The sequence below is a fragment of the Hakea prostrata genome, chromosome 7 (genome assembly GCF_041222555.1).
Source record: "Hakea prostrata isolate BN-2017 chromosome 7, UWA_Hpros_2, whole genome shotgun sequence".
In the NCBI taxonomy this organism is placed as follows: domain Eukaryota; kingdom Viridiplantae; phylum Streptophyta; class Magnoliopsida; order Proteales; family Proteaceae; genus Hakea; species Hakea prostrata.
The window spans coordinates 44,714,367-44,729,038 of NC_142606.1; the positions used below are offsets into that span (position 1 = coordinate 44,714,367).

General features: G+C 40.8%; 1 protein-coding gene across 2 annotated transcripts in view; it reads right to left on the reverse strand.

Moving 5' to 3' along the window:
* LOC149011247 (uncharacterized) overlaps positions 1–14,672 on the reverse strand; it is a 49,209-nt gene that overhangs the window by 2,025 nt on the left and 32,512 nt on the right. Inside the window, exon 3 of one of the 2 annotated variants that reach the window (XM_089160439.1) lies at positions 1,307–4,922. The exons of the other annotated variant lie outside the window; for it this stretch is intronic. Coding sequence (XP_089016565.1) covers positions 4,867–4,922 — 56 coding nt within the window. The 3' untranslated portion in view covers positions 1,307–4,866. Of the gene's footprint in view, positions 1–1,306; positions 4,923–14,672 lie in introns of those variants that run through there. 2 annotated transcript variants of the gene reach the window in all.

Sequence of the window (14,672 nt, forward strand, 5' to 3'; positions counted from 1 at the left end):
CATTGAGTTGTACTTTCCTTATATTGTCAGTTACTTTGTATTTGATGTTTTGAAGTATAAAGTTAGAAATTATATATTGAATGCTATATACTTAAGTAGTTAAGTTTATAGTGTACTTCTCGGACAACTCTACATTGGTGTTATGTACATTGAATGACATATCTACATTGATTTCTTTTAGCAAAATGCATATGCCAATGTGTTCTTTATACTCTAATTAGCTTAAATGCATGATGCCACCCTAAAATACTCCCTAAAACCTGTCGAAACTTGCACGAAAAAGTCTTAAGTTTCGTCCAAATTTTTCAGTTTCCCACCTAGGTTTACCATTTTCACTTGGTCGAAACTTGAGTTTCCCTCAAATTTTTTTCTTATGGATGTGACCCCAGGACGAGATTCAGTCTTCAAGATCCTCTTTTAGAGAACTAGCAGTAATTAGAGTTTAAACATTGCTATCCTAGGTCAACCCCTGGACAATTCTTAATGGACACAATTGTATATGACCAAGTCTTGCGGCAGGGGGGCCTACTATTTCCAAATCCTATGGCTAGGGTTGATCTAGGGATGATAGGGAGGGTCATTAGATTTTAAATGGGGTTCTTCATTGGTTCTAGACTGAAAACATAATCTGTTTCATACGATCTTCGTTAGTGAAGTTTTCATCCTCTATTTCTTTTGAGAACCTTGTTTTCTATAAAATTTTATGTGTTTTCTTTCAATGGCCATGTTCTAAATTTCTTCAATCAGATTTTGTAGATGGATCCCTTTATTTTCATAGATGATTGATTAATTTTTTATACAATTCGTAAGTTTCAATTCTAGTGTTCTCTTTCTCGTTTTTAATGCTTTGGGGTGACTGATTCGCACGATCTTCATTTGTGAAGTTTTCATACTCTATTTCTTTTGAGAACCTTGTTTCTATAAAAACAAAAATTCTGCATTTTCTTTCAATGGCCATGTTTTAAATTTCTTCAATCAAACTTGTAGATGGATCCCTTTATTTTCATAGATGATTGATTAATTTTTTATACAATTCATAAGTTTCAATTCCTGTGTTCTCTTTCTCGTTTCAACAGAGTTTAGTGCTGAATAGGGGCCATAGGAACTTTTTGATTGGATCACCAAGGTTTAAAGGTCCTTGCACATCCTGATGTAACCCCAAGTCAGGGTTCAGTCTTCAGGATCCTCTTTTAGAGAACCAGCAGTAAATAGAGTTTAAACATTGCTATCCTAGGTCAACCCCCAGACAATTCTTAATGGACGCAGTTGTATATGACCAAATAAGTCCTGCGGCAGGGGGGCTATGACTTCCAAATCCTATGGCTAGGGTTGGGGGGGGGGTCTAGGGTTGATCTAGGGATGATAGGGAGGGTTATTAGGTTCAGTATGTGATTCTTCATTGGTTCTAGACTGAAAACAGAATCTGTTTCTGAGTATTTTAACTTATCGTCCTAGAGTCAGGGTTTATTGGATGAGATAAGTGGAGGGTCTTCTAGGGCCTAGGGGTACGAAACAAGGGTTCTGTCAGGCCAACTTAGTGCTGGAAATTGAGAGAATTAATCATGATTCGTTGTTCTACAATTTCAGAATTAATTTCCTAATACATGATTGCTTATATTTGATTCGAATTGCATGATCATACTACTGTTTTTATGACTTACTTATAGTTACATTATTGCTGTAATTACTATAACTACAGTAGGACTTTACTCGTGTGATTCACTTGTTATTTTGATTATGAATGATTGGTTATTCTCTCATGAATGGTTTATCAGTTGTGCTTATGAGTGACTGATTTGGAATGTGTTTGCCTAAATTGTAATTGGGGAATGGGGAATGTCCTTTTGATATTTTTGTCTTTGGACACCAGTGGAGGTGGTATGGGACACTTTCCTATGGTGCCCCTTAACTCTTTCCATGATTACTGATTGATATACCTAGGGCTTGTGTAGCAGTGTTTGGCTAGGATTACCTTGTTGTATTAGACCCGATTCGGAAGGGAATTGAGACAGAGTAACCCGTGGCAGCAATGGGGATTTGTGGGCACTCAAGACCGGTAACCAACTCGTGAAAGGACATGAATCACATTGTGTGGGCCATTCATTGGTAGGATTGCAATAGTAGACTTGGGGTCATGGGCACTCAAGACCAGTAACCAACCCGTGAGAGGACATGAGAGCTTTCCGTTTACTATTTGTGGATGACCAATAGGGTTAATGAGTCCGTAGTTAGAGTTGGTTATAGCCATAGGATACGATGACTTTAGTGGGAAGGATATCGGAAAAGATCGCGAGACACGATGAATGGAAGTATCTAACCCTGACTTGATATAACTAAGTAGGTGACTTGCATTGGGCTAAGATTTACCTTAACATGCGCCAATACTCAGACCAATGGTAATGTGAGAGAGCAGTGACCTAAACCCCAGCCATGGAATGTCCACGAGGGATGCAGGATCCAATTACTACCGAAGAACCCAAGATACCGATATGGTTGAGGGAAAGTTATTTGAGACCTACCCAGAAGATTATGCTACTATGACTTAAAGCATGTCTGCCACTAAAGACCAGCATACATAAAGTTAGAAGCATATTTGCATGACTGCCTCATATCATATTGCATCTTGTATGTTTTGCTATCATGTTATATGTGTTATGGAATAAATTGCTTTGTTGTGTTCTTTTGAACTCATTCCTTTTTTGACAATGTTGTTAGATCTTTCTATAGGTTTGATGACTATGAGGGCCAATACTACGAAGCCCAAGCGGATGACTCATACAGTACACAAAGTACTAGCAGTTATGAATACGACTGTGAAGACTACGACTGTGAAGACAACTAGTATGAAGCTAGAGTTTATTAAGATTAGTCCGACTCTGGTGCTCATGTGTCGACGATGGGACATTGAAGCTTTTACTTTTAAACATACTATTTATAGATTTGAAGAGACATTAGTTTAGATATTGGTTTATTTCTTTTCTAGTACGTTTGAAACAATTGTAATCTCATTTCAGTTTTGATCTACATTTCCGCTGCTGATATAGAGTATTTTTCCGCCGAACTCTATGATTGATTTACTCTATTGGTATCTTATTTCCGCACTCTGATCGAATTGTAATCTCTCTTGAATCTTTATATGATTATTCATTTATAATATTTAAACATTGATTTAGTATTGCTCTTAATTTTATTATTGTAAATGTGGGAGGTTGATTTCCTCGAATTGGTCTTTGGGGCTATGGATCACACACTCGGGTATGCCAGATAGGGTACTGGCTAGGTGGATGTGACAATTTTTCCTGTCTTTTGGTCCATGTTTTAGAAGGCAGCCACCATCCAAGAGGAAGAAGGATCAACAAACTTGGTGAAATAAATGTATTTCAAGTTCTTATTTACTTATTGGCAATAAAATTGGTACTTTTTGAAAGTCTTCCATAAGTCAAGGCACGGGAGGATTTGAGTCCTGACTAGAAGTTAGATAAAGTTGGTCATCCAGCTTTTTTAACCCACGTGGCTCCAGCATGCCCATGCAAAGTCAATTCAGTCAGCCACGACTGACTGCGTACAGTCAAGAGCAAATGTTGTTGATACGTTTTAGGCACGCCCAATGGGACCCCAGACCAAAGGTTATGCTAAGAAGAGAAGAAATGCAGAAAACAAGACATAGTTGGTCGACTAGGGGGCAGAACCCCTACTAAGAGAGTATCAAGAAGCCATAGCCATTATCAGGTGCCACGATTTTATGCATCAACCTTGTCACAGGAATTCTACGGAATCGTTATTCAACTTTGCGGCTAGATCTTATTCTTACCTACATTGGTCATCACCAACTGGGGGCAGGCATGACTTCAACAAAGATAGGTAAATCTTGCAATTTGTGAGATCAAAGATGGAAAAAATGTTTGAAGTCTTACCTATTCAGAATTCTACTGAACTCGTGACTTCTCATTAAATAGAATCAGGGGGCATTGTTACACCCCTTGTCATTTTATGACAAGAACTTATCATGATTTTTTGTAATGGTTGATTGATAATGTATGACTAAACAGTCAATAATTGACAACCTACAAGTGACAGATTCTAAAACCATGTTATGTGCCTCATGGGGCTCACTTTGCTGTATGGTTGCTAGATTGGGTTTGCCTAGTATGGGATAGATTTGAGGGATTGATTTAACTTGTTCCATGAGATTTGGAGCTTTTAGTGCGTTGGTCAAGCCCCTAACAGATTTCATACTAGAGAAAAATGATTTTTCTTTCTACACACCTCTTCAGTGTTCCAAGATGTGTGGTTTGATTCAATCCTGGTAATGATCAGAACTAGACCAGTGTAATAGACATATTTATGTGATGTCTGTCCTATCTTGATTACTTATTCAGTTTGTTGTCTACTTTGCTTTTACTTCAGTTAAGTACGCCATTTATAACAATCTATCGTTATTTGCAGCACACAAAACATGCTGGTAGGAAACTAATACTACAAAAAGCAGTATTTTGACATGCTTCAGGTGCGAAGTGAGGTTTTCCATTCGCCTATTACATGAGGAATGATATAAACAGGATGGCTTTTAATAAGTAAACAATATAAATGTCATGAGTAGAAAAGAATCACAGCGTGCCAGCACTACTGCATGCTTCAGCAAAAGCTGCTGTGAGTATCGGAAACATCCTTAGTTCCTTGATTCATTCCATGGCATGAGATCTATTATGGTGTTTGGGATCCTTCCGCCTCTTCCCCTCTTATCGTTTTTTCCTTAACTGCTTCCTTCTTTGCCATCTGCTTCTTTGTTGTCTTCTACTTGTTCATCTTTTTCTTCTTTGTCATGATATAACAGTGTCTCCTTCTGCATCATGCTCATCCACAATGTCATGAATTCGGTGACACTTTTTTTTCTTCTTCTCTTTCTTCGGTCCAGCTAAATCCTGTTGAGTGCATTGATAAACCTTAACTATTTCATTGGAGATTGTCATCATATTATGAGTAAATGATCACATAATTCGAAGATTTCCATCTTCATATCCATGGTCATTGGATCAATCTACTTTAATACCAAATATTAGAACAACAAGAAGCCTCATCCCAACTAAAGTAGTTGGTTGGCTACATGAATCCTTGCTTTCCAATCAGCTCTATTAAGGCCTGATAAGTAAAAAATGGCATCCGGCCTGGTTGAACCACGGTCAGCTTAGTCGCACCAGTCAAGACTGGTTCACGAATTAGTAGGTACTGTAAGCATGAGGGAACCCGACAGTTATAGAAGGAGATATGATCCCGCAAATTCGAGATAGGCAATCGTGCCCTATATGGAAACTGTAACTAACTCGCAAAACCCTATGATCGACCAGCCAACAATGAGGATTACGGAATAAATCTAACGATCGGCAAAAAGAGGTAAATCTTATACAAGTCAATGCGTGATGCGAGGAGAAGGTAACTAAATCGTTTCCCTCCATTCTCATCTTTCAATTAAGCTCTGCAACTCATTAGAGCTCTGTGGTGATTCACTTATTGACTTAACCTTCGGAGGTGGCTTCGCAACCGTTTAGTCGGCCCACATCTGAAATTGTTTTGCAGGAATCCGAGGGTTGATCAATTTTTGGATGCATCATTTGGCACCGTCTACGGGAAACTATTCAAAAAGTCATGGTAAATTTCAGATCAACACTTCAAAGGAATCAAAATCAGATTCGTCCACCTCCTTTAGATGGAAATCTTGTTCCTCCAGAGGAGAATCCGTCTCGAGAGAACGATCAACACGAGGAAGAAGAAGTGATCGGAGGAGGACGTTTGAATGATCAAAATGAGAGATCCAGATGATCCTAGTCATTAAAGAACAAATGAATCAAAGCCAACAGCAGATGAATCAAATGCAGGTTCAATTCCTCGAGATGCAGGCCTGCTCCGAACAATGGCTAGTCGTTTGGGGGCTTCAAGGTACCCGAATCCTTATGATCACAAAGAGACAAGAAGGAAGGTTCGGAGAGCAGAAAGGAGGAATTCTCCAGTAAGAAGATGTTCGCCACGAAGAGGAAGAAACCCGACCGAGGGGCAAAATTTCCAGCAACCTCTTAAAAGGAACTTAAGGCAGCAAGAGGCCGAAGGCGAACGATCAAGAATACAAAGAACTGGGGAGCTCCCACAGAGAGATGATGCCAAGGTTCAGGATCAGTCACAAAGCAGTCAAACAGGGACCCTAACCCGGCTTGAGAGAGGCTTTCGGACGCATTCAACCACATCCCAACATTCGGACATAGATAGTGTGTGAACACCTAATGCCAGAGGAGTTCAAATTGATTGAAAACTGGCAAATATAAATTAGAAGCTAGGACAGCTTATAAGGGAGGGCAAGAAGATAGATGGTATATATTCAATTATCAAGAAGACCCCTTTCGTTGATGCAATTGCTAGGTAAGAATTTTCCCATAATTTCAGGCTACCAACCTTCTCCCTATTTGATGGATGTGGAGACCCGGTAGCCCATATGAGTTATTATTAGCAAACGATGGCAGTAGTTGGGATTTCGGTAGAGATCTTATGCAAGGTATTCGAGTCTTCACTAACGGGAGCAACCCAAAAGTGGTTCTCGAACCTGCCCTCGAGAAAGATAGCTAACTTCGATGAGCTCGCCTGAAAATTTATCGATCGGTTCTAAAGTGGTACAAACTAAGAAGACCGAAGAGACTATTTTCACTGTTAAGCAAGCAAAGAATGAGACCATTTGGGACTATCTGTAGAGATTCAATAAAACGACAATGGAGATCGAGAATCTTGACGAACAGATGGCAAAAACAAACCTATTTACAGGACTTACTTACAAGCGCCTTCTAGAGTTGTTGCTACAGGACATGCCAACCGCATATGCCGAACTTGTCCAAATGTGTCAAAAGGATGCAGAAGTTACAGAAATCCTTGATGTCCGACGAGGAGAAGCGAAGTTGTCCACCAAGGAGCAAAAGGCTTTCGAAAAAGGGCAGAGTTCGAGAGGACAAAAAAATGACCAAGGAAACAAGGGACGACCCGGTTGGAGAACGTTCGCCTTATCATGCTGAATACACCTAACGCTTGACGATCAAAGATTTTGATGCAGATCAAGGATCGGGACATATTGAAATGGCCGCCCAAGATGGTATCCAAATCTGAAGAAAAAAACTTGAACAAGTACTACCGATTCCACAGGGATTATGGGCATTACACCTACGAATACAGGCATTTGAAGGCGGAGATTGAGAGATTAATATCCCAAGGGCATTTGGCAAGTTATATGAAGTGTAGAGAAGATGATCGGGAAAGGAAAACAGCTAGCGAAAAAAATAAGAGAACGGTCAGGAAGTAGAGACCACAGACCTGAAGCTTCCAATCTCCTAAGAAAGGAAAGAGATAGTTAGGGCAAAGCGATCCCCAATCCTCACGATATTTAGAAGGTCAAAACCTGAATCCCTCAGGAAGTTGAAGGCAAAGTCAAAGTTTGTGGGATTGGGAGAGGTAATCAAGAAGAAAAAGACCAAGTCCTCAGGAAACAATTGTGTTCGATGAGGAAGATGAAAGTGGAATATGTACCCCTTATGATGATGCGATTGTGATAAAGGTGGAAATCGGTCATCGTGAGGTACACTAAGTGCTAGTAGATACGGGGTTATCGGCAGATCTCTTATCTTATAATGCATATCAAAAGTGGAAGATGGAAGAAGACTTGATGAGACCAAATTCGACTCATTTGTATGGGTTTCGCAGGATCCTCAACTATAGCAGAGGGAGCAATGCAATTGGATCTAACAGTCGGGACATTCCTGAAGGAGACGACTGTTTGGGTGAATTTTATTAGTAGTTCAAGAATTACTTGCGCATAATGTCGTCCTTGGAAAACCATCCCTAACCAAGTTAGGAGCAGTCATGTCAGCCAAACACATGAATAATTTCCCGACTGACAATCGAATTGGCAAGATAACTTATAATCAGAAAACCTCCAAAAAATGCTATATTTCTTATTTGAAGGACAAAGCTAAACACAAGAAGGCAGCCGCCATGCCCATCGAGGTCCATGACGATCGGGATGAAGAGACTATACAGAGACCCAAACCTATAGTGAAATTGGAAAGAATCCAGTTGGACCCCTTCAAGGAGGAAAAAGGAACCTTCATCGGTTCGGAGTAGCCAGAGGATTTCAAGGAGGAGCTGAAAGAGTTTCTTCAAAAAAATATCGATATGTTTGTATTGTCGGTAGCAGATATGCCAGGAATAGACAGCAACAAAGCAGAACACAAGTTGTGGATTGACCCAAAGGCCAAACCAGTTTTTCAAAGAAGGAACTCTTCGATTGAGAAATACGAGGCAATACGCAATGAGGTGGAAAGCTAAAGGGTTCAAGATTCATTGAAAAAATCGAGTGCCCAACCTGGTTGGCCAATGTTGTTATGATTAAAAAAGCGAATGGCAAGTGGCCAATGTGTACCGACTACAATGACTTGAACAAAGCATGCCTGAAGGACTGTTATCCTTTGTCCCGAATCGATCTACTCATTGATGCGACAGCTAGATATGAGACTCTAAGCTTCATGGACGCATACTTGGGATCCAACCAAATTTTAATGAACAAAGAAGATGAGAAGTTTACCGATCAAGAAATATTTTACTACAAGGTCATGCCATTCGAGCTAAGAAAATGCAAGAGCTACGTACCAGAGAGCGGTAAACAAAATCAAGGACTTGATCGGGTGAAACATGGAGACTTACATCAATGATATGCTCGTGAAAAGCCTTCGACGCTTGAGTCAGACCTAACAGAAGTCTTCAATGTACTAAGGAAATGTCAAACGAAGCTAAACCCAGATGAATGTGCATTTGGAGTATCTTCAGGAAAGTTCCTAGGGTTTATGGTTTCACAAAGAGGGATTGAAGCAAAACCTGTTAAGATTCAAGCGTTGATTGACATGGAGCCACCAAAAAACGTTCGGGACGTCCAATGCCTGACTGGTTTGAGGCGCGACAGGAGAACATGTTTATAGCATAGTCAAGAGAACGGTGCTTATCGTTCTTCAAAGCATTGAAAGATTTGAGGCGCGACAAAAAGGCATAATAGACAAAGGAATGCTAGAAAGCATTCGAGAACTTGAAGGAGATGTTGGGGAAGCCGCCATTGTTATCCCAACCAGAGAAAGGAGAAAGACTACAACTGTATTTGGCATCTTCGGCTTTGACAGTAAGTGCAGTCTTAGTTCGGGAACAAGAAAAGAGGCTGCCAATATACTACATAAGCTATGTACTTCTCGATGCAGACATTAGGTATTCGGAGATCAAGAAATAAGCTTTGGCGATAATGATGGCAGCAAGAAAATTAAGGCCCTGCTTCCAGGCCCACCCGATCGAGGTATTAACTAACTATCCCTTGAAAAAAGTGCTTCATAAGCTAGACCTTTCGGGAAGGATGGTAGCATGGTCGGCTGAGCTTAATGAATACCAGGTGTATTTTAAACCTCAAACAACTATAAAAGCACAAGCCTTGGCTGATTTCATAGTGGAAATCATGGCCCCCGTGATAGAAATTACCGACCCACAAACCCCAATGATGTGGAATATATAGACGGTTCAAGTAACAAACAAGGAGGGGGAGCTAGAGTTCTACTAAAGATTCTTGGAGGTTTTCTTATTTTGTACGCATTAAAGTTCAGCTTTGAAGCAAGCAACAACAAGGCCGAGTACGAAGCTTTTCCGACAGCACTTTGGTTGGCAAAGGCACTCGCCATCCTAGAGATAACCATTAACAGTGATTCTCAACTTGTGGTGAATCAAGTTCAAGGGGAGTTTGGTAAAAGAGCCCCTAATGTAGTACAGTATTTGATTGATCAAAACAGTAGCCAAATAGGACATTTCACAAGGAATCAATTTCAGATTTGATGGACTTAAGGTGAAACAGAATTCAGATGTGAAAGAGGGCTGAAACTAGAGTGGTATTATAAGGATAATAGCATTACAATACGGGCTGAATAGATTTTCAAAACAAGGGCAGAATTATGATGAAGAAATTGAAGGGACAATATGAGGGAATTGAGAATAACAATGTAAAACCCGGGCTTCATACCGCAAGGTGGATCAATTGGATCAAACACCAACCTAACTTGATCAAACACAAGGATTCTCCATAGAGAAGGAATGCTAACAAAGCAATTTGATTTCAATTGATGAGTTGGGTCTTCACCTCTTACATAAGTCTCTTTATATAGCATTCTAAAGAGACATAAATATTAATGGTAACATCCAATCACTAGTTAACACCACCTACCTATTAATAACTCAACTACTACCTAACTCTTGACAAAGGAAAACTCCTTTGACAATGAGTTCTTTTATTTTCAAACCATAGCCCCTATTATTGACTTTTCAAAAACTAGACTTAGACTTAGGTCTAGACAATGAAGTTCAACATATGTGGGCTAACTTTAACCAAATAAAATAGTCCTAGCCCATGAAAACCATAGGCTGATTCAGGTGATAGCTTTAGGCCTTTGATGGGTCTGATTCAATGGGCTTCTTCTTTCTTAAATATGTCTTCAATTCTACATCAGCCTCGATTGGTAAAGTATCAAGAAATGACACAAGTACTAAAGAAGGAATTCAAAGAAGTTCGGGTCTTATAGATCCCGAGGAAGGAAAACGAAATGGCAGATGAACTCTCAAGATTGGCAAATGCAAATGTAAAAACCCTTGAACCTTCGGTATACATCGAAGAGATTAACTTCCTGAGTACAAAGGCGAAAGAAATAATGTAAGTCTTCCATTATTTATCTTATGCTAGACCGTTACTGAGATGTTTAAGACCAGAGGGATTGAAAAGTGCACTAGCAGAGGTTCACGAGGGTATTTGCGGAGCCCATATAGGAGGACGAGTGTTGGCACACAAAGTTCTTAAGCTCATGTTATATTGGCTAAAGATGCAGGAGGATGCATTGTATGACATTGCAAAAACTGCCAAGTGCATTTTATCGTATCAAAAAACCTGCAGTACCTCTAACATCCATCTTAGATCCGATCCCGTTCGCTATGTGGGGAATTGACATAATGGGAAAATTCACCAAGGCCTCAGGAGGAAGGGAGTACTTGGTCACAGCCATCGACAACTTCACAAAATGGGTTGAAGCAGTTCCGCTTGCCACAATTACAGAGAAAAGGGTCAAGAAGTTTGTACTAGATTTAATGATACACCGATTTGGCCTCCCGAAGATATTGTTACCAATCATGGGACACGATTTGATAACCCACAATTTACCAATTTTGTGGAACCTACTTGATCAAGCATCATATGTCTTCTGTAGCATACTGCTAGAGTAATGGGCAAGTTGAAGTAACCAACCGAACCTTGTTAGATGGAATCAAGAAGAGACTGGAAGCAAATAAGGCCTTATGGGTTAAAGAACTCCTAAACGTGTTATGGGCTTACAAAACTACAGTTCGAAAGCCAACTGGGGAGACACAATTTAATTGACCTACAAAACAGAGGCTTTGGCTCCAGTAGAAGTAATGGCTGGGACTCTCAAAGAGAGGGAGAATTTGAAGAAAAGTCAAATGAGGAGGGTCTATTAGACAACTTGGAGTTCTTAGATGAAGTTCAAGCAAAGGCAACAGCCCGAATTCAACAATACCACAGAAGTGTATGATCCTATTACAATGCCCTAGTAACACATCGGCAATACCATCTGATAGATCTTGTATTAAGGAATATTGCAGCTTCAGACCCTCGGCACCAAAGGAAGTTGGATTCTTCATGGGATGGGCCATATAAGATCGTGAAATAGGTAGGATCGGGCACTTACCGACTGAAAAATCCAGCTACTCGTCGGGAATTCAACCGATCATGGAACGCAAGAAATCTGAGGAAATATTACCCTTATTTTTATTTTATGTACTTGGTCGAGATTTTGTAAAGCGCCTCAAACCTAGTAGTCAATGAAGTTATTCTTTTCAAAACCAAACCTCTTTTGAATGGGGGGCATATCTGTATGATCAAAAGAAAGAAAGAATTCAAAGGCTTCGATGCGCCCGACTAAGACCTTCTAACAAGAAAAAAAATCACAAAGGTAAGGCTTCGATATTCCCAACAAAGACCTTCTAACACTAAGAAAAAATTCTTGTGAATGTTTTCTAAAGGAAGGCTTCGGTACACCCGACTAAGAACTTCTAACACTTGAGAAATTCTCGTGAGTTTTTTCGAAGTAAAGGCTTCTGTATGCCTAACTAAGACCTCCTAACACTTAGAAAAATCTAAAGATTTTTTTCTAAGGAAAGGCTTCGATACGCCAAACTAAGACCTTCTAACACTTAAAAAAATCTAAGGATTTTTCCTAAGCAAAGGCTTCAGAAATCCCGATTAAGAGCTTTTAACAGTTAGACAAATCTGAGAGTTTTTATAGGTTTTGGTTCAATCACAATCAATCACAGTGCACAAAACAAATTCAATCCCAAGTAACAACAGATGTAGAGAATATAACTTTTATTTATTGAAAGGCCAGAGCGGGCCAACCCTTACAAAAAAATGCCGAACGCAGTCGGCATAAGAGTTACCCAAAAAAAAAAAGGGAAAGGCAAGTAAAGTAAAAGTAGGATTAACGCTTGAGAGCATAAGTGGCAAGTTCGGGAACTTAAGGAGGAGACCATTCAGGGAGATCTGTGTTTTCATCAGCAACTTTGAGCTCGGGGGAGGCAGGAGGCTCATCGCTCAGATAGCCTTGAATGTTCGAGTCAGCAGGCTCTTAGTCAAGTTTCTCAAGCATCCTTCCGGGAGCATGAAGGTTCAGTTCATTGAATACCTCAACATGGCAAACTTTTTGATGAGGCGTGGTATCAAAGGAGGCATCTTTCCTAAGGATGGACCTCCATACTTTGTTCTGCCCATCTCGGTATGCCATAGAATTATAAGAAACCATCAAAGCGCATAAGGGTTTGCTATTGAGAGACTTACAAACACAAGCTTTCCAAACATCTGCTGGAACATGTTCAGGCTCTAAAGGAATGACACAATCTTAAAGTTCGTCCGTTTCCTTTATTAACCCTTGCACCTTGGCATCAGTTTCTGAGAGAGCCTTCTGTAGCCTCACAACCTCTCACTAGAGCTCACCAATTCTACTAGTAGCAACCATAAGCTCCTCCTCAGCCCTTCTTAGTTCCACATTGTCCTCCCGAAGGCGAGAGACTTCTCTCTCCTCGGCCTTCATCTCCTCCTTGTGGCGTTGTGATCAGACGCTGAGACAACCGACCTAAAGCACAACCTCCATCATCCTATAGAAGGCGTCAACAATCACCTGCAACAAATAAAGGTTAGGGATCGGGAAAAGAAACTTGAAAGACTTAGAAAATTACTAAAGGAGCAAAAGCTTACTTGTCCGAAGAGTTAATGAACTCCTTGTCAGTGGTAGAATCAAGGATCTTGCGATCTTCAGGCATTGGTCGCCCATTCCAGTGCCAGTTCGCGACCTTGGTAACACGATCATGAACAGTAAGCTTCTAGCAAGGGACAAACAGTTCCTCTCGAACCCTCTTTGAAGCAGCATCGTCAAAAAGATCATGCCTCCTCTTGGTCAGGACGACATCATCGTGGGTTGACTCTACCACGTAAATTGGGGCTTTGCCCTTCCCGACTGGTTCTTGACGAAACCTCAACAAGCCCTTGGGGGCGTAGCTAGTGGCTTTTGGGGGTGGGTGAGGAGCTTCAGGCTCCTTTCTCTTTATTCTGGCTACCCTATCTTCAGCAGCCTTGCACCCCTAGTTCGCCAGAGCTTTCACCAACCTTGGCTTGTATTTAGGAGGCACTGCAGAAAAGAAAGCAGCAAGAATTAACAAAATACAAAGGTAAAGCAACAAAAATAAAGTACAATGATCGGGAGCCCAACAGGGGCTAAGCCCCACCATTGAAGCACTACTTCATACTCCATGGCAAGACCATGTATCTCCTGATACGTCATGGATTTTATGGTTTGAACGGCGCTGTCTTCGTCAGGAGATAGGGGAAGAGGACGATTCATCTGGGCATAAGAATTTTGACAGTTCCAGGAGATCGGGAAGTTGAGGTCCCCCGATGGCGCTCGACAGAGCAGAAACCGATGACGCCACCCTTTGTGATTAGAGGGGCAAGTACCCTCGGTAAGGATACTACCCGACCATCCCAGTTTACTCCTGGGACGTTTGGAGAAGAAAACCCAACCGGAAGGGTTGGATTTGCCAAAATAATAGAACTGAGAGAAGAGAGGCAGAGAAGGGGTAAGACCTAATTCAAAGCAAAGACTGATAAAGCCGACAATATGACGCCAGCTATACAGGAGGAGCATCTCAGGACACAGGTCCCAGTGATTAAGAATTTTTGCGAACAAAGGGAGAAAAAGGGGAATCGAACCCTGCTTTTCAAGGTATTAATATAAAGAGAAAGCTCCTCGGGAGGGTCAAAGTTAACCCTCTTGTCAGGATTAGGGACCCGAAGGAGATACGAAATAGGTATAGAATAATGGTCAAAAATATCATCAAGTGCAGCATGACAAGGAGACAAAATAACCTGGACCCTGAGAGGCCCTCTTTGACTGTCTAAAGCTACCAGCAGTGGCTTTGGAAGGAGTTTTGCGCTTTTGGGAAGTAGGGGATGAGGTAACAGCTTCGTCTTCTATAAGGTTCCTTGGTTGCTCCCTACAAGAAGA